The sequence below is a fragment of the Eschrichtius robustus genome, chromosome 15, assembly GCF_028021215.1.
Source record: "Eschrichtius robustus isolate mEscRob2 chromosome 15, mEscRob2.pri, whole genome shotgun sequence".
Lineage (NCBI taxonomy): Eukaryota > Metazoa > Chordata > Mammalia > Artiodactyla > Eschrichtiidae > Eschrichtius > Eschrichtius robustus.
Genome location: NC_090838.1, coordinates 29,974,073 through 29,999,042, shown reverse-complemented (window position 1 = coordinate 29,999,042; position 24,970 = coordinate 29,974,073). Strand labels below are relative to the sequence as shown.

General features: G+C 36.9%; 2 protein-coding genes across 3 annotated transcripts in view; one reads left to right on the top strand and one right to left on the bottom strand.

Annotated features, from left to right (window-relative positions):
• The window catches only part of STRN (striatin), a 110,428-nt gene extending 104,095 nt beyond the window's left edge, over positions 1–6,333 (top strand). For both annotated transcript variants that reach the window (XM_068565197.1, XM_068565196.1), the window contains 2 exons: positions 74–160; positions 248–6,333. In XM_068565197.1, coding sequence (XP_068421298.1) covers positions 74–160; positions 248–417 — 257 coding nt within the window. In that variant the 3' untranslated portion in view covers positions 418–6,333. The remainder of the gene's footprint in view (positions 1–73; positions 161–247) is intronic.
• Positions 1–24,970, bottom strand: part of LOC137778181 (annexin A2-like) — a 368,470-nt gene that overhangs the window by 50,802 nt on the left and 292,698 nt on the right.

Genomic DNA, 24,970 nt, shown 5'->3' with positions numbered 1-24,970 from the left:
GCAACGAGGTAGCTGGCTTGTATTCAGGATAAGGTAAACTATTACTAAAGAGTAACAATCTCTTTTTCCAAAGGCAAACTGATCCACTCGATGGTAGCCCACCTAGAAGCTGTTACAAGTTTAGCAGTTGATCCAAATGGCCTGTACTTAATGTCTGGCAGTAAGTACAACTATGGATTATTTATTTATTCTTACCATTTTTATATTTAATGTAATTTTTCTCTTAATTTCTTTTCTTTTGATATAGGTCATGACTGTTCAATACGTTTATGGAACCTAGAAAGTAAGACGTGTATCCAAGAGTTCACAGCTCATCGGAAAAAGTTTGAAGAATCAATTCATGATGTAGCTTTCCACCCATCCAAATGCTATATAGCCAGTGCTGGGGCTGATGCACTGGCTAAAGTCTTTGTATGACACAATGCATCATCTTCACCTTCTAGCTCTTTATAAATAATCAACTGCACAAAAGAGATACAGAAGACCGGGGCAAGAGTCAACCCATCCAGCCCTTTTGTTCTGCTGAAGGAGCACAGAGAACATTTGTTAAAGTATAGTTTTGCAATTCGTTTTCTAAACCTAAGGTTTGTTCAGGTTGCTGCAAGCTCAGCTGAATCTGTGAGCCTGAAAACTTTAAAATTTTTCCCAAAATAGGAGCTTTTATTTCTGAGGTTGTTCTAATTCGCTAGGCAGGCCTGAGCGAAGAACATAGGTTTAGCTTACCCCTATTGGGTAAATAGGGCACATTATAAGGGATAATTAAAAAGGTTGATGGCTGGGAATGAGTAGAGGAAGAATGGAAATTTAGACCTAGTTCTCCCCTGAGAAATCTTGTTAAACATATTAGGTAGTCAAAACAGTAATCTTTATCATATCTGTTGTACTAACCCCTATGTGCATAATGACCAGGCAGTGTTAAAATGAGTTTTTAATTTAGCTCTCCTTTCAACTGTTCTCATAAAGCACCTGGCAAAACATTTTACCTATTAGAGGGAAAAAAAGAAATGCAATAACATGTTAAATATATTATTATTCAGAAATGCTAAACAAATATTTAGTTTTTAAGCAGATTTCTATATTGTATTACATTTTTGAAAATAGATTTGGTACCATTCTAAAGTTTAGCTGTCAAAAGCACTCACCATTATGAAGAATAGTTGATAGAGTCTGCTTTTACTAAAGGATTTAACTTATTCAGGTTTAAGATTCTGTTTATTTTTAATGGCAAGCAGGTCATATCTTTATAATAATTTCTGTTAATTTTAAAATTCATTTTATTCATGGGATGTTTATAGTACCAGAGTGATTATTTCCTATCAATGAAATCTTACCTTTCAGTGGTTGAAAAGCTGGAAGTTATTTGCAAGTACTTATTTATCAAAACCCACATAACCATGCTTCAGATGATCTCTACTCTTTCTTCTTTGTCTCTTATATTCAAATTATCTGACACCTACCAAAAATAGTTCATAATTATTATGTTTTAATAGTCCAAAGGATATGGTTAACCTCAGGCGGCTGCTTTTGCAGAAGTACTAAATAAAGCAAATGTTTTGTGCCCCAGGAACTCCCTTGTTAATATCTCTAAGAAGAAGAACCTCTTGGAAATCTGGATGGAATAGTTTGGTGTATAATATTGGCTAAAGGGTTCTCTTTCTTTCCCTCTCCCTACCCCACCTCCAGTGTCTAATTGGAATACACAGCATGTTTTAATAGGCAGTGAATCAGTACTGTTTCTGGGGAAAACCATTCTTGAAGAACCAGGGTTCCCTGAGCGCACCTTACCTATGACCCACATATGGTCAACTCTTGGGATTTCCATGACCCCACTGTCTGGACCCAGTATATAGACCTCATCCCTACAACTGTCCCACCTCTCCTCACGCTCTTTCTTATTTGCCCAAAATGTCAGAGACCAATCTGGAAATCAGAAATAAGTTACTAATACCCAAATTTTCAGCAAAATGTATTTTTAATAGGCTCTCAGACTTAAAAAAAGTCCATATCCGTAAATATTGTAACCTTTTAATATAATTCCTACATTCCTATGCCCGTGTATTCCATTAGCATAACAATGGCACTTCTGATAATATGTACATCTACTCCCTGAAGAAGTTTTATCACGATAGTGTCAATATTAATTGACAGTTTTTCTTTAAAATTTCTGCTTATCTGCCTCTGGAATTCTGTAGTATACAGGCAAGTTTTCTTTAAAGACCTGTGTTAAATTTGCCTAATTGATATACAGATATGCTTTAATATTTTGACACAGCTACCTTGTCATTTCATCTGTGCTTTGGTTCACAGTGGGCTCAAGGGACTCCTTTGTGTATTCAAATGATTTGACCTGGATATGAGCTACCAGTTAAATGTTTATATTCCCATGCAGGTATAGAATTCCACATTGTGTTTGGGGAATTCCTCTTTTGATTGTTCACAGAGTAAATAAATGATGTTGCTGACCTAACATTTGTAGAAGGATACTGGAAAATTCCAGTCAGGTGCTCTTAATTGGCATATTTGTGATGGATGGCTACAGGCTATTGTTCTACCAATTATTGCTTTAATTACTTTCCAAGGTCTGCAGTGCCTGCTTTCCTTCTGTCACTGGAATTCTCAAAACCAAGACACTCTCTTCATCTGCGCTTTATGCCGCATGGTTGAAATGCATTTTTCTGTTAGTAAGTAGAAAACAACCATGAGATATGTAGACTGTAGTGCAAATGATGGAACTGTTGAAAGTTCCTTAGAAAGCCAGTGCTGTGCTCTTGGAGATTGTACCCAGAAACAGAGATTCTTCTCCACTAGCACTGTTCTGATCTCAGTGTAGAAATGAGCCAAAGCTGTCTTCCAACCAGATAGAAGCATATATATGTGTCTGATTTTTCCCTCAGCTTATCAAAAATTCAATGAAAATTGACAAAATGAACAAATTCCAGATTTGAACAGTCACTGAAATGCTGTCATAGTGCTTCATTTGTAAATACTTTGGATGAAATGTATTGGAATAGTATGAAAATCAGCAGGAGATGTGGGTCCCTGCCTTATCTTCACATGCTATGGATACATCTCTGGGAGCTTGCAGCACCCTTCTCAAAACTCAGCTGTCATATGGAGCTCATTTGCTACTTGAACCATAGACAGATATTTAACATAAGTGATATAATGACCTTCAGTATTTTTCTATTGAACAAGTTTAGCAATTTTTGCCATTAAACAGATAATTAGTTATGCAAAGTATTTAGCTTTTATAATCATTTTAGTTATGACTAAAAGGGGGGAAATTGAGCTGTATCACTGATAACGAACTTTGTGAGAAATTTTTTGTTTATCTGACTTTCATTCCTTCAGTATTCTTGCTATAAATTTCTTTTGGAGATAATGATGAAGATTTATTTGAAAATGTCTAAAATGTATGTATATTTTATAAATATATATTATATATATTGTAGGAATATATATAATATATATAGACTATATATATATATATATATAAAACCATAGGTGCATTTTACTGTTTTGTATGTTCATTTTTGGAGGTAGTGTACACAGCAGGTGATGACGAGTATGATGAGTGTTGTGCTGTTTGCTTTTGCAGTATAATATATAGTTCTAAATGTTTAAATTACTGTATATACTATATTCATTATAGGCTAGCATGCTTGTTTTAAAGACTGTCATTCTAGTTTATTAAAATCTGAATGTAAGAAAACCTGGCTATTCAAATGTGAATTGAAAAGTATTCCATTCTCAGTACTGAACTATTTCCATTGAACATTCAGGATTTTTGACAAAACAGATATCATCAAGAAGGCAATAGCTAGAGAAAGAGAGGTGCCTTTAAAAAAAAAAAAAAATACAAATGCAGCCTTACAGTGAGGATGAGGATTGAGTTTCTTTGTGGGGGAAGGGGTGTGAGAGAGAGAGAGAGGGAGAGAGAGAGAGAGAGAGAGTGTGTGTGTGTGTGTGTGTGTTTGCCAATCTGTGAAGGTCCTGATTTGTGACCATCAATGTCTTTTTAATGTATCTGTTCAACTTCTAGGACTTCAGGGGACATTTCATGCGCTGTCTTCGTGCTCTTCTGAGCACCATAAGTACTTTCCAAGAATTTTGAATGTGAATTCCTAGAAATTTCAGTAGAGAAGAAAATGGCTATGCTTTCATTGTAAGTCAAGTTCAGGTAGTAGGAGAAATTATTGATTCACCAAAATTATGGGATCTCATTAACGTTGGCTAAGTAAATGTAATTTTTAAAGGCTCACTTTTTTAGCACTTCATATATTTCCCCTTTACACAAGAGCATGTCATGATTCTTATGTGATGAAGATTCGACTAGTGAAAATCATTTTTAAACTAAACACCTGAACTAGTTAAAATTCCACCTAAGAATAGTATTTAAATGGCATCTTTCATATCTACCTCTTTGTCATTGCTGCCATTTTGACTCAAGCAAATCTTTATGACATCTAAAATAATGGTTGGATGCAATTTAAAAATCTGTGTTGGTGCTTTTCTCAGGCTTTGTCATTTAAGTTATATTGAACAAAGATGTCACAAATCAGATTGAAAAGCTTAGAATTAATTTTGATTTTCTTTTGAAAGAACTGCTTAAAATTTATCATCAATGTTGATAATGACTTGGAGATAGTCTCTGGTTAGTATATGTCTGTGTGATGCTTTCAGCCAAGAGCCAAACTGTTGTTGATTTACATGGGAAAAGAGCTCTTAAGTATAATTTTCTTCAGCTTACTTTATTCTTTGAAAGCTATTTCAAGGCTATTAAGTATCTAATCATTAATTTTATTTACTCAGAAGTTGCCTCTGTTACTGTGTTGTTTAGTTATTTATATAATTGCATTATTTTGTTTAACACTGGGATTCAGGTTGTACAAAAGTAGTAGCTGACAGAAATTGTATGTATATTTTTCTGAAACGTATCAATTCCTTCAGTTCATTTTAGAAGAAGGTCCAGAAAACTAACATATCTGTGTTTAAAAAACAAAGGACAGGTCAGGTCCTTGGTAGATGATTTGAATCATTCTACTTGTGCCACTGAAAGTTTTTTAATTGGCTATATATCCATCATCCAACTGGATCTCAGTGTCATTGTAAGGGATGCCGGGTTCACAGAGTATTAAACAGATTGCATCTTTTTTTTTTTTAATCCAAAAAAAAAAAAGCGACTATAAAGCCAAACAGAGATCTCTAGATCCCACTTATTTATTCTAGGAGTATTCCTGAAGTGGTGCTTAAGAGTCAGAATTTTCTGGATCTTTGCTAGTCAAGCTTTAGATTTGATTTAACTGGGACCACATGCCCATCATCCCTCGGATGCAAATTAGAAAGTTCATTTTAATTTAGATTAACTCTAATGTCTGCCTGGGTTTTTAACAGGCTGTGAACCAGTGAGTGCCTTGTTAACGTAGAATGATTTTTCCCTGGTTGTGTGTTAGCTCCTCTCTGAAAATGTCTTAGAGAATGGTATTTCAGTTGACTTGTAGAGAGCTGCTAAATTTGGTGTTATCAGCAATCAGAAAGCCTTCAGTCTACCACATACCACCATCCGTACTTTCTTTTCATTGTTTGGCTGAAGTTTGCCTCTTGTGAGAAACAAATACAACCCCCTTCTCCACACAGCTTTTTTCCAATCCAGATTAAGAGGTATCCCCTATACCTATCCCAACTATATGATCTAATACCTGTTTTCAGGAGGAACCACTTCTGGTTTTGTAATCCAGAAGGATTACAAATCCTGTAATCTACTGGTTATTTTATGTCTTCTCCACTTCAGTTTACTAGAGCTGACCTCAGGGCATCATCAGTTCAGATTCATCAATAACTCCTTTTCTCCACACCCCTTCACCCCTCCAACTGGTGATCCCTGGGCCAGATTGTTTGATCTTCAGGTATTTTTAAATTTAGGTGTAATATCAATTAATGTAAATTAATCCAAATGCTAATTTTTGTGGTGCAAGAAGTTTCTTTTGTAAATTCAGGGTATGGATAAGCTAATTAAGATATCCTTTTTGGTGGCTCTAAGTGTATTATTTGTTTTTAAATAAAGTGTACAAATATAGATAATGTGCTATAGGTGTCTCATGAATTGAAATATTTGTCAGATTTGGAATCTAGTGGGTTTGCAGTTAAAATACTTTAATACAACCTGATTTTGTTTTGGGGGTTAGGTAGTAAAGGGGGGCAGAGAAATAAAAGTGTATTAGACAAAGTAGCTGTGAATCCAAAGTAATGAACCAATCTTAATTATTGATTGTAAGGAAGGTGGAGAAATTTATCATTATAGAGAGTTTGGGGCTTTGGAAAACCAGTAAAATTAAAATACCCCACACAATTGGATCATGATACTTTGAGGGACATATGTATATTTTTTCTCAAGTGTTCAGTTACATAATTTAAAAAATTATACATACACATACACATATAAATTTAATGTGATTTTATTTTTTCTTTGTTTGGCTACTTAACAGGCAAGCGTAAGCCTTCTACCCCTTGCTCCTTCAGATCAACATTATTTTTGAAGGGCTTCTGCTCAGAACTCACTATCTCTTTGTTCCAATCTGGAGCCACAATAATATATAGAATCTAAAAGGTACCGCTTCTGGTGTCCTTGAAACTATCCACTGTTCTATGATGTTTCATATGCTGCTGTAGTAACAAGTGTTCTATTCTTTGGTATGTACACATTTTTCAGTAGTGTCAGAAATGTCCCTTTTGTCCCTTGAAATGAGAACTGAGACGTGATTTGCTGGAGTTGTTTTAGAGTAATCTAGCTCAGAAGGTCAAGAGGATTCCAAAAGTTTTTCAGGGATTGATGGACCCTCTGGGGTCAGCCCAGGTTCAGAATGGTATTCTAACCTGCTTTAGGTTTTCCAAGGGCACCACTGAGGTTTTGAAGGGTCCTAGGTTGTCCTGGCACTTAGATATTCCCCAGGAACACCTGGAAATCTGGCAGCATCCAACACTATAACCATAACACATCCCTCCACTTGTTACTTCTCAGTTATACCTGTCGTTTACAATGATGGGGACGCTCTAGCTCTGTGGAGAAGCGCTGACATGCAACTTTGAAAATTAGGTTCCATATTTTCTGAAACACAAATTCTAATTTAGTATATTTTATATACTTTCAAAACCAAACAGAATGCAAAACCCACCAAACGGAAAATCACTCACTTCAAGTTTCACTTAGATCTTACAAAACCCTAAGCCCTTTCTTATTCTTAGTTGTTATTAGACTAAAGGTAATGGTGTTTTTGGTCAGACTTGAAGAAGGATCTGACTATTTGGGAGAATAAAATCTGCAATATCTTTCCTACTGGAAGGGTCTGTTTCATAGAAAATTCTCTCGTCCTTGGTTATTTAGCCATTCACCTTACAGGAAGACTGGTCCAGATGCTAACTCCCTTTTGACTTTTCCTGTGTGCCTCTTTAAAGAGAGAGTTAATCCAGTGATATAAAGGAGAACCCACAGCAAAACATGTTAAATAGCACTTGGAGTACTAGAATTAGTATTATTAATTCACATGCCAAAGTTTTTCATGTCCTTATAAGATCCAGGGTGTGTATCAGTTTCCCAATCTATAACCTCAAACCAAAGATATTTTTGAATTACCTCATATAATAGCATCATCAAATTAAGGGTAATGGTAGGGAAACCCACCATTCACAAATGAGAATTCCCAAACTGAAAAACTTTCTTTAATTAAAAAAAAAAAAAAACTGCATGCATGGAAAGCAAAATTTTATGTTAAGCATATGTTGAGAAAATAAGCAGCTTGTGGTGTATATAAAATGTGTTGAAATGTTAATGTATACTGACATCACCTACTCCTTCCTTATGGAAGTGGGACCAAGGCAGTAATTTTTCAGAAATAAATAAGATTAACTTACCTTAAAGCAAAAGAAACTCATCAGAAAGTTTACTTTTGGTGCTGGATAACTTGGGTGCGGGTGTGGGGAAAGATGTACCACACTGAAAAGGAAAACACAGCCTCTGATCTGGACCCATCACCCATTGTCTTCCTTTCTTGTTAAAAGACTTGTAAAGATGACCTCTGAGAGCCTTTTGATCTGTAAAAGTGAATGGTTCCAGTTCTGGCTTTTTTTGTCATTGATCCCTGTCATCTAAATTAAAGATTTTGGGGAACTACATCAAAAGTATCCAGGAGTCCCCCGGTTAAAGTGTCAGACAACATAGCTTTTTATTATATTGTAGGAAGCTATATTAACATAAGCCCAGGTTATGCTGTGTCATCTGCATATGTCAGAATGAAGACCAGACATGTAAGAAATGTCCTAATGTAGCCAAGTGGTAATCTCATGAAAAGATAGAATCATTTTTATAGAATGAGGTCTGTTGTTTTGAATGACTTTGTGCTTTTAGAAGCATTTTTTAAAATATTTACATATTTTTCTACAAGCTTTGAGCCCACATATTTCAGAATATCCTATTGATGGAATTATTTCACTCAGTGTGTATTTTAGAAGAAGAACGCAATGGTCTCACGTATCTTTTTGCAGTAATTTATGGATAACACGCCTGACTCCCGCTCCCCACCAATACTCAAGTGCCATGTAGGAATTCTTTCATATGTGGTAAATATCTTAGTATTTTGCTGACTGGAAAAGCAGTATTTTTATACATAGCTTGCAGGTAAACCATGGAGCCTTGTGCATCTGATAAATGTTGAAATGAATGGAACATTAAGATAGAGCATGTATACCACGTAAGTAATGTTAATAGTGTCCCTTCAGAGCTAACAAGGATAAGGTTAGATTCTGCCAATTGCCATGCACAGATTTTGAAAGTATGCTTGTTTAGCCAAAATACCATTTAACAATCAGTTCCTTTAAGAGGAAACTTTTTCAATGAAATAGTACCTGTTCAGTTTCCTTGTATATCTCAGGGTCAGAAGAAACGAGGTTTTTTCCCAACTCTAAAACATTCAGACTTTATTCCTTTGATCAGCCTTTTAAACAAGCAGGACAATAAGCTCCTTATTTCTCATTGTTGTAGGATACCTAGGAATATATATGTGATGATTACAATAAAAAAAAATAAAACTTGCAAGCAGACTTTTTTCTCTTAGAAACATTGCTTTCTGGGGGCAGAAATAATTTTACTTTTGAACTTGAAGGTTGTAGATCAAGGCAGTTTTATACCCTTGATGTATGCAAGTTACATACAGCTTGCCTCTGCGGATAATCACATTTTATTTTGTGTGAATTTTAGAATTGTTTTGGGAGTACAAAGATTGGCAGGGAATATACAATAAGTCTAATTTACATACATATCTTTCAAAATCTTGTGGGTTTTTTTTTTTTTTTGAGGCATGGGGAGCAGGTATTGATGAGTTTTATTCTGAATGCTTTGATTCTAACCCCATTCTCAACTCAGATTTTACATATTAGGTATTGCTCACTTGTCACCTAAAAAATAAGAGTTGATGGTTATTTGTTTGCTGCTGTCTCTAAGCTCCTTGAGGCAGGGACCATATTTGTTTTTCTTATATTCCTCAACACTTCTCCTGGTGCCTTACCATATAGAAAGTACTCGATAAATATTTATTGGTTGAGTGATCAGAGAACACATTTTGAAACTCTAAATCTATCCAGATCACCAAAAACAAAGGAAAAGAAAAAAGCATCCCTGCCAGTCCCTTGGCAATCTCAAATGTATTTAGGTCTGTGGAGCTGACGCTAAGATTGAGGTCTGCACCCTCCTTGGGGAGGAATCTGGACCTCACCTGAAAGGTGGCAACAGAATGCCCAAGGCAGCACCCTCTTCTGCTACGCACTTCCAGTTTTGACTGCTTTGGAACTGAGCAAAGCATGCGGGGGAGTAGGAGATCTCTCTAAGCCCTGCTGTGGTATCCCTTCTGTCCCCCTATCCTCCTGAACACCAACCCACTGGCCTCTGATCCCTTGACAGGGAACTGTCCAGCCTGGAACCTAACCCTGCCTTGACTGTCTTGGGCCCAGACAGGGTCCACCACTCTTTTCCCTTGTGACCCTCAGATGGTCCTGCTCTTCCTGACGGGCATTTTTCTCCAAAGAGGTAGGAAGCTTCTCCCAGTAGAAGGTTGTCAAGAAAGACATTTCTCTGGGGAGCTTGCTTTGGAGTTGAAGAGTCTGGGACAAAATCCCTCAGGATGTTCTTAGGGCTGATTTTGTCTTGAAGATTTGATGGTAATTGTCTGAATGTTTATTACGTCTCCTAGGAATAGTTCTGTGTTGTCTTGGTGTGCTACTGCCACTCCAGCAGGGCCCAGGAGGCTTGAGACCTTGAGCTGAACAGCTTGTTTCAGGAACACTAGTTAGGGACAGGGTATTTATATTTAACAGTCAAATGACTTTTAAATCATTAATAGAATCATCAACAGAGCAGTGAATTATGTGACTATGAAATATTCAACTAAATAAATCTCAAAATAATATTAAACCTATATATTATGTAAGAACTGTTATCTCTTTTTTAATTATTGAAACATGATTCCTTTACAATCAGTATAGCACAGAGGAAAGAACAGGATTTTGGCCTGGGCACAGGACATTTATTGGCCATGAGACTTTAGATAAGCTAATCTGAGTTGGTTTTTCATCTACAAAATGGGTATTATAGATCTGCCTACTTAGATTGACTTGAGATAATAGATATATAACACCTGATAAAATGTCAGGCAGTAATAAGTATCAAAGAACTATTATTCACTCCCTGAATTCAGTCTTCTTATGTAATTCTGTCACACTCCTGATAGCTTCTGAAATATCAGGTTTTTTAGGAGAAATCAGGTTAAAATGAACATCAAGAGGAACCCTTAAATTATACATAAAATATTAGTTTCCTCAATAGTTGAGTGCCTGCTATGTGCCAGAGAGTTCTAGGTGCTGGCGTTCAGCAGTGAACAGATAAAACCCTTTACCTGCAGCTGACATTATAGTTGGGGAAAGCAAACAACAAATAAGTAAAATACATTGAATATTAGTGATAAGTACTGAGGAAAAAAAAGGGAAGGGAGATGATTTGATGTTAGATTAAAAGAGTGATACAAATTAATAGTACTATAATTTAATACAGTTAATTAAAAGAACATCACAAAGGAGCAATAAATGAAATAATAAAGATGCATAATGGCAAAACTAATCATATCCTGCCATACCATTTCACTCCCACCTCCCTTGTAGCAGCCTGATATATCTATTCTTATTCCTACAAATATGTATGCACAAACATTACATACGGGGTTTTGTCTTTTTCTACAGTTACTCTGCAACTTCTAAAATGTAATGTGTATTGTGAGCCCCTTACAAGTCTATACATATATAATCGCTTTTAAATTTCTTAATATACACACACAATTTTATATATAATGAGATTTTTTGGGTGGGTCAGTTTGCTTTAAATGGGATCATATATATCCTCTGCATCTTTTCTTATCCAACAATGTATGATAAAAATCCCTCCAAGTCTGTCATAGCTCTTACTCTTTTTAGTGCTGGGTAATACTGTATGATGATGAAGAGGTTATTAAACCTCTTCCGTATTGATGGGCATTTACTTTGTCACCATGTTTTTACTATTATGGTAATTGTGCCTGTGCACATATTCATGACCATGATGGTTTTACTTCTATGGAATAGATTCCCTGGAGTAGGATTGCTGGGTTAAGGGGTATGTCGATTTAAAATTTTTAAATAAATGTTGACAGGTTGTCTCCCAAAAAGGCTGGGACAGTTTATATTTCCATCAGTAAATGTACAAAAATACTGTTACCCTTTATACCCATTAGCAAAAACTGTTGTAGCATTTAAAAAAAAGGAAAGGAAAGGAAAAAAAGCCTGGTGGTGGGTATAGTGATTTCGCAGTGTTTTTTTTTATTTGCATTTTCATTACTACTGTAAATCTGGAAAACTTTCCATATGTTCTTTGGTCATTTGGATTTCATTCATAATTTACTTATTGTATTAGTTTTCTATCTCTGCATAACAAATTGCCACAAATTTAACAGCTTAAAACACCACCCACTGATTATCTCATGGTTCTGTGGGTTAGAACTTCAAGCAGGCTTTGATTGGGCTCTCTGTTTAGTTTCCAGTAAGGCTGGAATGAAGGTGTGTGCCAGGCTGGGCTCTTAGCTGAAGGCTCTGGGGAAGCATTCACTTCCAAGCTCATACATGTTGGCAGAATTCGCTTCCTTGGGATTGTAGGATGGTTGCAAGATGGAGGTCTCTGTTCCCTTGCTGACTGTCAACTAGGGTTGTTCTCAGCTCCTAGAGGCTACCCTCCAGCCCTTGCACGTGGTCCCCTCCATCTTCAAAGCTAGCAGGCATACATCGAATCCTTCTCATGCTTTGACTCTTTGTTTTCTGCTACCAGTCTTTTTAAAGGGCTCATGTGACTAGGTTAAGTCCACCCAGATAATTTCTGTATGTTAATGTCAACTGGTTAGTATCCTTAGTTACATCTGCAAAGGCCCTTTGCCCTGTAAATGTAGCATTATCATAGGAGTAACACCAGGGGCAGAGATCATGGGGACCATCTTAGAATTCTGCCTACCATAAATATTCATATTTTTATTTGTACCTTTATATTCATTTTAACTTTTATTCATATTTTTGCTCATGTTTCTATTGTGTTTGTCTTTTTATTTAGTTTGTAGGAGCTTTTTATATATTAAGCCTTCCTACTCTTGGTTGCAAACATTTTTTTCTAACTCTTATAAGCTGTCTATTAACCACATTAATAAGTACCTTTTCCATAGAAAACTTAGCCATTTGGATTTCACTCTTAAGGTGAATTGCATATTTGTATTTTTTAATTCACATTTAAAATTTTTATTCATTTTTATTCATTTTGATTTTTATTAACATTTCGCCCATATTTTCAGTCTTTTAAAAAAATTATAAGTGCTCTTTGTTTATTATAAACTCTTTCTCTTATTATTTGCTAATTTTCTCCAGATCTTTGATTTGTCTATTGACCATATTTATAATATCTTTTCCCATTCAAAACTTTATATTGGTATATATCCAATATATTATTTTATTTTTCAAAATACAGACATTTATGAATATATAAACATTTTGAAGTATTCTGTATTGTTTAAGGTCTTCACCCCTGAGTGGCATGTATAGTCTCCTGGAATGGCTTTTGCATTTTATTTATGTATTTTTAATTTGTCTACTCCATTTGGAATTTGTTTTTGTATACAATGCAAGCTATGGATGCAACTTTACTTTCTTCCGAGTGAGTTGCCAATTGTTCTAGCACCCTTTATTAAATAAACTATCTTTTCCCAATGAATTGAAACACCAACTTTGTCGTATATTAAATTTTCACATATGATGAGATTTATTTCTCAGTATGCTATTCTGTTTCACTTCTAGTTCTCTTTACATATGGCAATATCATATGGATTCAATTACAGTGGATTTCTATTCTGTTTGTGAACAGTGGTTTTATAAAATGATCAGGCAGAGCATTTTCCTACCCCACACGCCTACCTACTGTTCTTTTTACTACTTTTCTTGGCCATTTGAAATTTGTGATCACTTTATCCAATTAGGGGTTGAAATTGCATTAAATTTTCAGATTAATTTTGGGAAATTTGACATGTGATATTGTCTTCTAAGAACTAAGAAAATTGTATCATTTTCAGTTTGCTCAGGTCTTGTCTATAGCTTTAGTAAGATTTGAGAGTTTTCTTCATTTAAGTCTTGCGTCTTTTTTATCAAATGTATTCTTATTTCTTAGCCTTTTGGTCATTACTGTGAATGGATTTTTTTTTCCATTTCCATTTCTAAAGGCTTATTATAAATAAAGGAAAAGCCTGTTTTTTTCTGTGTACTTACCTTGTATACAACTTTACTATATATACTTGCTAAATTTTCTCATTAATTTCAGCAGTTTTCACTAGAGTCTCTTGGGATTTGTAGAAATACAATGATGACACAAATAATTCAACGTTTTTTGCAATGTTTGACAGATTCTTTTCTAGAATCTTTATTGTCTATAAACGCCATCATAGTGTTGAGTGATAACAGTGATAGCAGGCATCTCTGTTATTGATTTTAGCTAAAATAGTTTGAGTATTTAGTTATTTAGAATATTTGTGTTGCTACTTGGTAAATAATCTTTATCTTATTTAAATACATTCTTTCCTGTTTTACCAAGAGATTCTGTTAGGTATAGCTGCTAATTTTATCAAATGCCTTTTCAGCATCTTTTGATGTGGTCAGGTGTTACTTTCTTTTAATCTGTTGACTAGCTGGATTATGTGTGGAGTTGCTGACATGAAACCACTCTTGTCTCCTTGTAATAAAGCCTGCTTGGTCATAATGTGTTATTCTTTTCTTATAAATCAGTATTCCAGTTGCTAATCTTTTATTTAGAACTTTAGCATGAATATTCATAAGTGAGATTAGTCTATAGATTTCTTTAGTGGATTATTTTATTAGGTGTAAAAAATTATGCAGGTTGGCAAAATATGGGAGTAATCAGAAGGCTCACCCACTGCTGGTGAGAAGGCAACTTTTTTCAAATACAGTTTCCAATTTATTGGAAAACCATTTGGCAGAATCTACTAAAGTGAAAATATTCACACCATGGAATCTAGTAATTCTGCTTCTAGGCATACACCCAATAAAATCCATACATATGTTCACCAAAAGAGATGTTTTAGAATGTTTATAGCAACACTATTACTAATAGCCTCAAACCTGAAACTACCTAAAAGTCCATCCACCTGTAGAATGGATAAATACATTTTTGTGTGTTCATACAATGGAATATGATCCAATGAGAACAGTTTATAACTATGTGCAACATATGGATGAATCTCAGAAGCATTATGATCAGCCTAAAAAGCCAGATATAAAAGAATGCTATGTGCTTTCCTTCATATAAAGTACAAAAACAGGCAAAACTAATCTATGCTGTTAGAAGTCAGGAAAGTGGTTATCCTCAGTGGGAGGTAGGCAGGGGAGGAGACAGTGTCTGAAAGGAAGTCTGAGGGGGACTTCTGGAGCGCTGGTAATGTTTTGTTTCTTTATCTGGATGCCTGTTTATGGTGCATTGTTTAGTTAATGAAAATTCATCTGACTTACATGTACACATTTTTTTTCAATAAAATGTTTTTAGAATAATGCTGTTTCATAAAATGAATTGGGGAGGTTTTCATCTTTGTCTATGGTTTAGAATTGTTTAAATATGAGATCATTGAAATTACCTGTTAAAGATTAGGTGGAACTTAGCTGAGAAATCTTTTGGTCCCGAGGCCTTCTTTATTGTGTAGGACTGTCTCATGCATTTTGCCTCCCTAGCTCTTGGCTATATACACATATACACGTATATTAAGGTTTATTGCTCACCCCTATTTCCCTCTGCTTCCTTTATTTTCCACTACATTGAAGTCTGTCTTCTAATTAATATCTTGTTTGTTTCTCAGTGTTTTCCTCAGGTGGGGTAATACACTCTCTGAATCTCTGGTAAGCCACAGTTCTTTTTTCATCCTAATAGGTAAGTGATATCTTGGTTGGGTATAGTATTTGGGATTACTGCTCTGTTTGTCCAGTGGCCTAAAAAACATCATATTCTTAGTGTTGCAGTTGAGACGTGTGATGCTAACCAGAATCTTTTTGCTTCGCATGTCACTTGCTCTTTTTGTCTGGAAGTAATTTTTAAAAATTCTTCTGGTTAAGGAATTAATTTTGACCTATGATTTGAGATAGTTTTCCACTTTCAGGCCACAAATTCCCATCTCATGCATGACCTTTCTCCTTTCCTTTTGTTTTTTAAGTTTCAGGGACTCTTTTGTGTATGTTTGTTATAATTTAATCTACTTACATGGACCTAATTATTTTTGGAAGTTGTCCATCACATCCACAACCCTATTTCACTGAAAACTTTTTCTGATCTGTTGGTTTTCCCCCCATCTCTGATAACTTGGCTTCTTGTATGTGTTACTGTCTGTTCATAGGGCTCAGCTGCTAGGCACTATGGTGTGTTCCAGAAGTGGTGGAAGACATGGCAATCTCTGCTCTGAGTACTAGTTGTTTGGAAGCAAATGGGTTGTCAGTGTGCTATGAAAGCCATGGAAGGAAGACTTTCTGTGTCTAAGCCTCCCGATAACTCTTCCTGCCTCAGAGACATACAGAGGACTCAGCTCATCTCTTTGCTTCTTCTCACCTCCTTGGGGATTAGGATAATTAGTTATGCTCAAGTTGGCCAGTGTCGCTTGCCATGTGAATTGCAAATTGTGAAGATGCCCTACGTATATATGAAAGGCTCAGTTTTGAATGAAGCAAAAGTTACAACAAAGATGATAGCCTGGACTTCCCTGGTCACGCAGTGGTTAAGAATCCGCCTGCCAATGCAGGGGACACGGATTTGAGCCCTGGGCCGGGAAGATCCCACATGCTGCGGAGCAACTAAGCCCGTGCGCCACAACTACTGAGCCTGCGCTCTAGAGCCCGCGAGCCACAACTACTGAAGCCTGCGTGCCTAGAACCCGTGCTCCGCAACAAGAGAAGCCACCGCAATGAGAAGCCTACGCACCACAACGGAGAGTAGCCCCTGCTCACTGCAACTAGAGAAAGCCCGCGCTCAGCAACAAAGACCCAACGCAGCCAAAGATAAATAAGTAAATTTATAAAAAAAACCAGGATGATAGCCTGCTCACTGTTGGGCTCTATGATTATAAATGGTGAACGGTTCAAGCAAAAGAAGTACTCATTTTTCATACTGAGTTCCCCAAGGCAACTTGAAGGACAAGGAAGAGGAAATTAAAGTAGACCAAGAATTTGCTCAGAATCTCATCTGAAGATTCCTGGATCAGTAACTCAGGAGGTGTGTTACTCTTTTTCTCCGTTTCCCTTACCTTTGAAAAGTAACGACACCAATTCTTTTTTTCCCCTCTCCTCGAATCTCATTGCTGCATCCAAACCTCTCGTTTCCATGCCATTCGGAAGAGTGTGCAAAGTAGTTTGGTTTCTGATACTATACAGTCAGTGGACAAGTTCCCAAGAATTTGAAAACTCTTCTTAGGTACAAACATGTAAAACAAATGGCAAAGAATAATCTGGAATGGGTCATGAGTACTAGCCACTTATCTATCTTATTCCAAGTGTGTTCGGTCATTATTACTGGACCATTTGTTTTCAATATTCAGACAAAGTGCAGCCCTGCCAATTTGCTTTCTGTTTCTGTTTCAGCGAGGAATGGAATTAGCCTTCATGCTTAAGAAAACCAAACAAATAATGGCCTAAAAATTAGGGGTTATTCCTCCCCTATGATAAGAAGGAGGAGGTTATTGACATTGGTTGTACATGTTCAAAATGTGAAGAAAGATCCAGGCTCTTTTTATTTCTCTTCTGCCATTCTTAGAGTAACTTCATCTATTGTTTGGCTTCAAGATGGCTCTCACAATACCAGTCATGTTATAGAAGTTCAAGGTAAGAAGAAGGTAAAAAGGGGGAAGGGCAGTACTAATTAGGACTTTTCTCCTTTTGACAGTAAAGGAAATATTCCCAGAGGCCCTCCCTCTGGCAGACTTCCCCATATCTCATTGGCCAGAACATTGCCTCCCTACATTTAATGCATGTTGATAAAGTGAGTATCTCACTTTTTCAGCTTCTGGTGGTAGGCGATGGCAAGTGATAAGTCAATTTCAAATGGCTGTTAGGTTAGACAACAAACCTTTGTCTAGAAGGTTATCTCTAGATAACCTTAGAATGGAATCTCCTTAGTCACTCATTTCTATTTTACATTTTCCCTTATCTTTCCTCTCTCAACCTGATTGTGAAAGGTAATATATGTAATTTGTAGACACTGAGTCCCAATATCCTGATATTCTTATATCTTGAAAATAGTGTCTCCAGTCACCTCCCAAATGAGACATTTGCTTCCTCCATAGGACATCACAATCATTCTAATCTTGTTTGTCCATTCCCTGCTTTGAATACACTCATTTTCTGAAGAATGATCAAACACCAAAGCATGGTAAGTAGGCTTCATTTCACACAAATCTTGAAGAAATCTGTCGTCTTACATATAGCCTTGAGTTTGTCCCAAGGTGGTTGTTTAAATTTGTTGTTTAAGGTTGTTGTTTAAGTTTGACGTATGACTCTTCTTGCATTCTTTCTACCCCAAGAGGATTATCTTTTAAACCTTAGAAGAGGTTGGTTTGTTTTCCGGAAGATGCTAAAAAAACTTAAGAAATGCCATAAAAAATAAACATGTTTAGGCATAAATACTTTGAGCCAAGCAATTTGAAAAAAAAAAAAACGCAAAACTTTCTAAACTTCTGATATAAAAAGTGGACTTCCTTTGCTCTTTAAAATTAGACCAAGATGGAGAAACAGAGACCAGATTTACACAACTTTTAAAAATAGAGAAAACAACAACAACAGTTTTCAGATATTGAACAACAGCGCAAGACAGTAATCCCTGACAGGAAAACAAATTGTTGCCCCAGCTTTTTGCCTCGAGAGACTGTCCATGACTCAGTACAGGGAGTTGCAACCCAGGCAGAGGCTAGATTGTCTCCGTGAGTAGAAAAGATGGAGTTGAGAGTTTGGTGAGTCCAAAGGCAGCTAGAGTTTGCAAGGTGGAATATACAGGAGAGCTCTGGAGATCTCAACTGGGCCCTCTCCAAGTCTTCAGCTGAGTATAAGTATAAGCATGTGAGAAACATATCAGAAGCTGAAGAAAGAGTCACCCAAAAGGTACAGACAGAATAATCCTATGATGTTACATAGGGTTGGGAATAGCTCATGTTTCCACCAGGCATAGTGGAAATATAAAATATGAGGCATTAGGTAGAGGACTCAGAAGGGTATTATTGCTTCATGACTGTGAAAAAACTCAGCCCTAGGCTAAAGGTTGCTTTGGTTCTGCCATAAAGCTTAAACGTAAGACCTGAAAGGATCAAATTATTTTCAAGTAACTTAACTGTGACCCAGAACAAAGCTCATATATGTACATATATGTATATAAATAAATTTATATATATATTTGTGTATTTATTTAAATATACAGGAATATCTAGCACTCAACAAAGTAAAATTCATAACATTTGGGATCCAATTATCAGGTATGCAAAGTGACAGGAAAACACAACCCAAAATGAGGAGAAAATGTAATAAATTGAAAATGACTCAGAATTAATGCATATGATAGAATTTGTAAACAATGACAATTAAATGTTATAACTATACTGATATGCCAGAAGGCAGTGGAACAACATCTTTAAAGTACTGAAAAGAAAAAAATCCTGTCAACTTGAAATTCTGTACCCAGTAAAATTGTATTTCAAAAACAAAGGCATACAAGAGCCAAAAGTATTCATGAGTAACAGATATATTAAAGCAAGTACTCAGGCAGAAGGAAATTGACACTAGATGATAACAGAAAAAAATTACTTCTTTTTAAATCACTACTTCTATTTAAATGATAATTGACAGTTTAAAGCAAAAAATAATATACAGAGTGTTGTAAAATAAATGTAAAAGTAAAATATATGAGAACAATAACACAAAGTCTGAAAGAGGGTAAATACAAGTATACTGCTGTAAGATTCTTATACTATGTGTGAAGTAGTATAATATTGCTTGAAGACAGACTGTGATAAATTATAGATATATACTATTGAACCTAAAGCAACCACTTAAAAAAACATAGCTAATAAGCCAATAAAGGAGACAAAAGATAATAATAATACATATCCAGTTAATCCAAAAGAAGACAGAAGAAGGAAAAGAGGAACTAAGAACAGATACGACACATAGAAAACAAGTAACCAGATGGTAGATTTAATCCCAACAGTAGAAGTAAACACATTAAACGTAGACCATTAAATGTAGATGGTCTAAACACCATAATTAAAAGGCAAGATTGACAGATTAGGTACAAATAATGAGACCTTGCCTACATTGAATGCTGTATACAAGAAATCCACTTTAAGTAAAAAGACTCAAATAGGTTAAAAGTAAAAGGATAGAAAAAGATATGCCATACCAAAAGAAAGCTTCAGTGACTATATCAGACAAAATGAATTTCAAGGAAAAGAATATTATCAGGGATAAAGAGGTTCATTTCAAAATGATTAAGAGGTCAATTCATCAAGAGAACACAACTCCTAAAAGTTTATGCACCTAATAGCAGAGCTTCACAATAAATGGAGAAAAAAACTGATAGAAAGAAGGGAGAAATAGACAAATCTACAATTTCGGTTGGCAATTTCAACACTCCTCTCTCAATAATTGATAGAACAAGGAGACAGAAAATTAGTCAAGATATAGAAGACTTGGGTAACACTACCAACCACATTGACCTAGTTGACATTTATAGAACATTCTACCCAACAACAGCAGAATGTACTTTTTCTCCAAGTGCCAAGAACATTTACCAAGATAGACCATATTCTGGACCATAAAACAAGTCTCAATAAATTTTAAAGGATTCAGATCATACAAAGTATATTCATGGACCACAGTGAAGTTAAATTAGAAGCCAATAAAAGAAAGATGTCTGGAAAATCCCCAAATATTTGGAAACTGAATAACACACTTCTAAATAACCAAAGGGTCAAAGGAAAATTAAAAAGTATTTAGACTGGCAAGGGGGTGGAGCAACAGGAACATTCATTTATTGCTGGTGCGAATGTGAATGGTACAGCCACTGTGGAAGACAGTTTGGCAGTTTCTTACAAAACTAAACATGCTCTTAGCATATGATCCGGCAGTCATGCTCCTTGGTATTTACCCAACTGAGATGAAAGTTTATAATCACACAAAAAACCTGCACAAGGATGTTTATAGAATCTTTATTCATAATTGCCAAAACTTGGAAGCAACCAAGATGTCTTTCAGTAGGTAAATGGATAAATAAACTGTGGTATATCCAGACAATGGAATATTATTCAGCGCTAAAAAGAAATGAGCTGTCAAGTCATGAAAAGACATGGTGGAAACTTAAATTCATATTACTAAGTGAAAGAAGCCAATCTGGAAAGGGCTACATAGTGTATGATTCCAGTTGTATGACGTTCCGGAAACTCTAGAGATAGTAATAAGACCAGTGGTTTCCAGGGATTCAAGTGGAGGGAGAGATGAATAGGCAGAGCACAGAGGATTTTTAGGGCAGTGAAACTATTTGTATGATACTATAATGGTAGATACCTGTCATTATACATTTGTCAAAACCCACAGAATGTAGACCACCAAGGGTGAACCCTCATGTAAACTGTGAGCTTTGGGTGACAATGATGTGTTAATGTAATAAATTTATTGTCATAAATGTACCACTCTGGTGGGGGATGTTAGTGGGGGCATCTGTGTGTGTGGAGGAGGGGACTGGGAGTGTATAGGAAATCTCTGTACTTTCTGTTCAGTTTTGTTGTGAACCTACAACTCCTCTAAAAAAATAAAGTCTATTTTACAATACTGGGGGGAAAGTATTTTGAACTGAATGAAAATGAAACCATACCAAAATGTGTGGGATGCAACTAAAGAGTGCTTAGAGGGAAATTTATATAGCACTAACCTCCTATATGGGAAAAGAAGAAACCTCTCAATTTGATGATCTCGGCTTTCACCGTATGAAACTAGACAAAGAAGGGTAAAGTGAACCCAAAGTAAGCAGAACAAAGGGAATGATAAAAATAAGAACAGAAATCAATAAAATGTGTAAGAGAAAACCAATGGAAACAGCTGATTTTCTTGAGAAGACAAAAGGAAAGCTATTCTGGCAGGTTCTCCAGACAAACTCCTGCCCAAATAGATCAAGGAGGGGGCTTGCAACACCACCTCACACCCAGGAAAAATGACAAGAGAGGTCTCTGGGTAACAAGAAATACCTGTTTTCCTACATGCTGGGAGTTAATCAGTTTTCCAAAATCAAGTAAGACCCAATGTGTTCTTCAGTGAGGAAAAAGCACAAGATTTCTTTGTTTTTCCAGGAAAGTTGTTCGGACCTAGTCATTTAAGAAGTTTACATATATACTGTATTTGAAAGTTCTAAAACAGTATTTCTTTAAATAATTCTATACTTCCAGCTTCATACTTTAGACATCCTTCTTTCATCTTCATCCCCTGTTATTCAGAATTTATGAATTTGAACCTTCTTCAGAGCCTCCCTTTATTTATTTTTTAATTTCTTTTTGGTGGGGGGAGAAAGAGATCATTTGCTATGTTTATTCTTGCTTGAACAGACACATTCTAAATTGATCATCAGTGAAGAATAGCATAAACATTCAGGAGCAAATATGTCTATTCTCTTAACCCTGACATTGGAAGAAAATGTATGAGGAACCTTTATATAAAATAAATCCAGATATTCAATAAAGGCAGTATAGGTCAGGAATCTAAGGTCATGATGACTATCCCAAGCCAGTGAAGTAACGTTTTTCAATGAAACCATTATTTGATCATTTAACCTCTAAAAACAGCATCATCAAGCAGATGATCAAAATTGTCACTGGCGAGTACACTGGACATACAAGGACGAGTAAGTCATGGACTCTGCTCCATAGAGTTTATTGTTGTTTTTTTTTTTAGTATTTATTTATTTGGCTGCACCGGCTCTTAGTTGCAGCACACGGGGTCTTCGCTGCGGTGTGGGGTATATTTTTATTAGTTGTGGCGTGCCTGTGGGACCTAATTCCCTGACCAGGGACTGAACCTGGGCCCCCGGCATTGGGAGCGTGGAGTCTTAAACACTGGACCACCAGGGACGTCCCCTCCAAAGAGTTTTCTTTTTTTTTTTTTTTTTCCTACCCTTCTTTCCTTATATGAAAGGTAACACACTATATTCTCTTTGGCACTTTGCTTGCTTTTTTAACCCATAGCTTCACTTTACTTTGTTCCATGGCTTTTTTTAGCTTATTGGCTTTCTGTTTTCTTCTATGAGGAGCAAACCTTAAATGATTGTTGTTTTCCCGAAATTACTGCTGCGTAGTTTTATTGCATTTACTAAAATCATACTGTATTTACTTAAATCTTTTTTTTTTTTTTTTTTTCCAAGAAAAACTTGGATTTAACCTGTCACTTATCAGATGTGTGACTCTGGGACAAGTAAAATCTCTGAGTCTCTATTTTTCCTTGTAAAAATGGTGCCTTCGCATCTACTATCCCAATTAAATCCCTCAAAGATAGTGCCAGGCTCGTGAAAGCCCCTCGGGAAGGCCAGTTTCTCCCCTCCCTTCCTCCTCATCCCCACCCCCTGCAAACCTTGGGCAGCTGCTAACAGCTCCTGGCCCGCAGGGAGAAACTTCACTGTGGAGGATTCTGGACCTGGTAACCAAAAGCAACACATTACAAAGACCTCTTGTTTTTAGGAAGCTGCATAATCTGAATGTTTCCAGGTGATTTATTTAGAAACCTCCTTAGAAAAGGAGTCAAAGTAAAGTAAAACTAATTTTCTCCGTTCCCAGTTTTTTCCAGAAAATAGATTTATTTAGGAGAATTTCTAGGCAAAGCCCTATTCAGGAGGGAAAGCTAAGAAAGCTCCCTTTTAGTTCCCCAAGTATGCTTTGTCGAGATGCAGCCTTGCTCCTTAAACCATGGAGAAGGGTGAACACCAACTGGGAGCCGACACTGCCGCATCCCTCTCCCATGACGCACATTGAGAATCGATGTTAGTATAGCTTTCTTGAAGGACCTTGGCCTCAGAATCTTTCTGCATGTGGTTCTTCAGGCACTGTCTCCTACCTGATCTACCCAGGCAACACCTAAGCACCATCCCAGCCCAAAGGCTTGCCAGGGCACCACTCCAGGTGTGGTGAAGGCAGTGTAGTTGCAAACATTCATAGATCTGAAGAGGGAACTCTTTGTTTGCGCCTTGCTCCTTAGTAAGAAAAAGTTTCCCAATCACTGGCAGATCATTTGTAGCCGGGGTAGGTGACTGGGGTAGGACTCGGCATTGTTGTGGATGTGCGGGATCAGGGGCACCCAGAAACCTTTTGGGGGACAGTGTTGCGGTAGGGAGGGCTTCCTAGGGCATCTGGAAAAAAACAGCTGCTGTCAAGTGGCCAGGCAGTCCCTGTGCAACAGGGGTCACTGCCATGGCCAGGTGGGTGCCACGCTGCAGTAGATTTGGCAGGTCAAGACACAAGGACCCAAGTGGATGAGGTCAGTTTACTCCACAGTCAGCCCCCTTGTGCCGAGGACAACACAAAAGTGAAAGGGGCCAGATGACAGGCAACATGAGTGGGGACAGGGCACCAATTCTAGAAGGCAGTGAATTCACTTTATAGGCTGCAGCTGTATAGGCAGCTGTACCCTTTATAGGCAGCTTTATAGGCAGCTGTACCCTAAGGAGCGGCCAGGTAGAAGGTCCCCGGCTGAAAGGAATGTTCTGTGAACGCCTCCTACGAGATGGAGAGGCCGACAAAGTGGCTGTGATAGCTCCTCACGAACTGCCCACCTTGCCACGTTCCTGGGATGATGATCTCAGGCCACTGCAACAAGACGAGGGGCAGCCTGCAGCCGAGCCTGGCCCACGCGACCTATGTGGAGGTGTGCAAGGTTGCCAGGGCGCCACGGCAGAGCCATTTTCCTAAGGCGGCCACCCCATCACGTTCCACGGAAGGAAGTGGATATGAAAAAGGTTTTTACCGTCGAGTCTGCAGTTGGAGGGTATGCCTGACAGTCCTGAACTTCCTTTCACCCAAGGAAATTATCCCCAGATATAATTAGAGTTTGGTCAGAGGAAATTTCTTAGAGCCACTTGTTTCTAAAATGCTTAGTTTTTGTAAATGTCCAGAGTCCCTTGAAAGTCAAAACAGTTCATTTACCAAATACGTTCTCTTTAAAATAAAAAGGTTGAGGGAGGCTCCACACTGGGACTCCTTCCTTCTCCCCCTCCCTCCTTCCTTCTCCCCCTCCCTCCTTCCTTCTCCCCCTTCCTTCTCCAGATGGATATATAGTATCTGCCACTTACTCTGTGTTTAAGGGC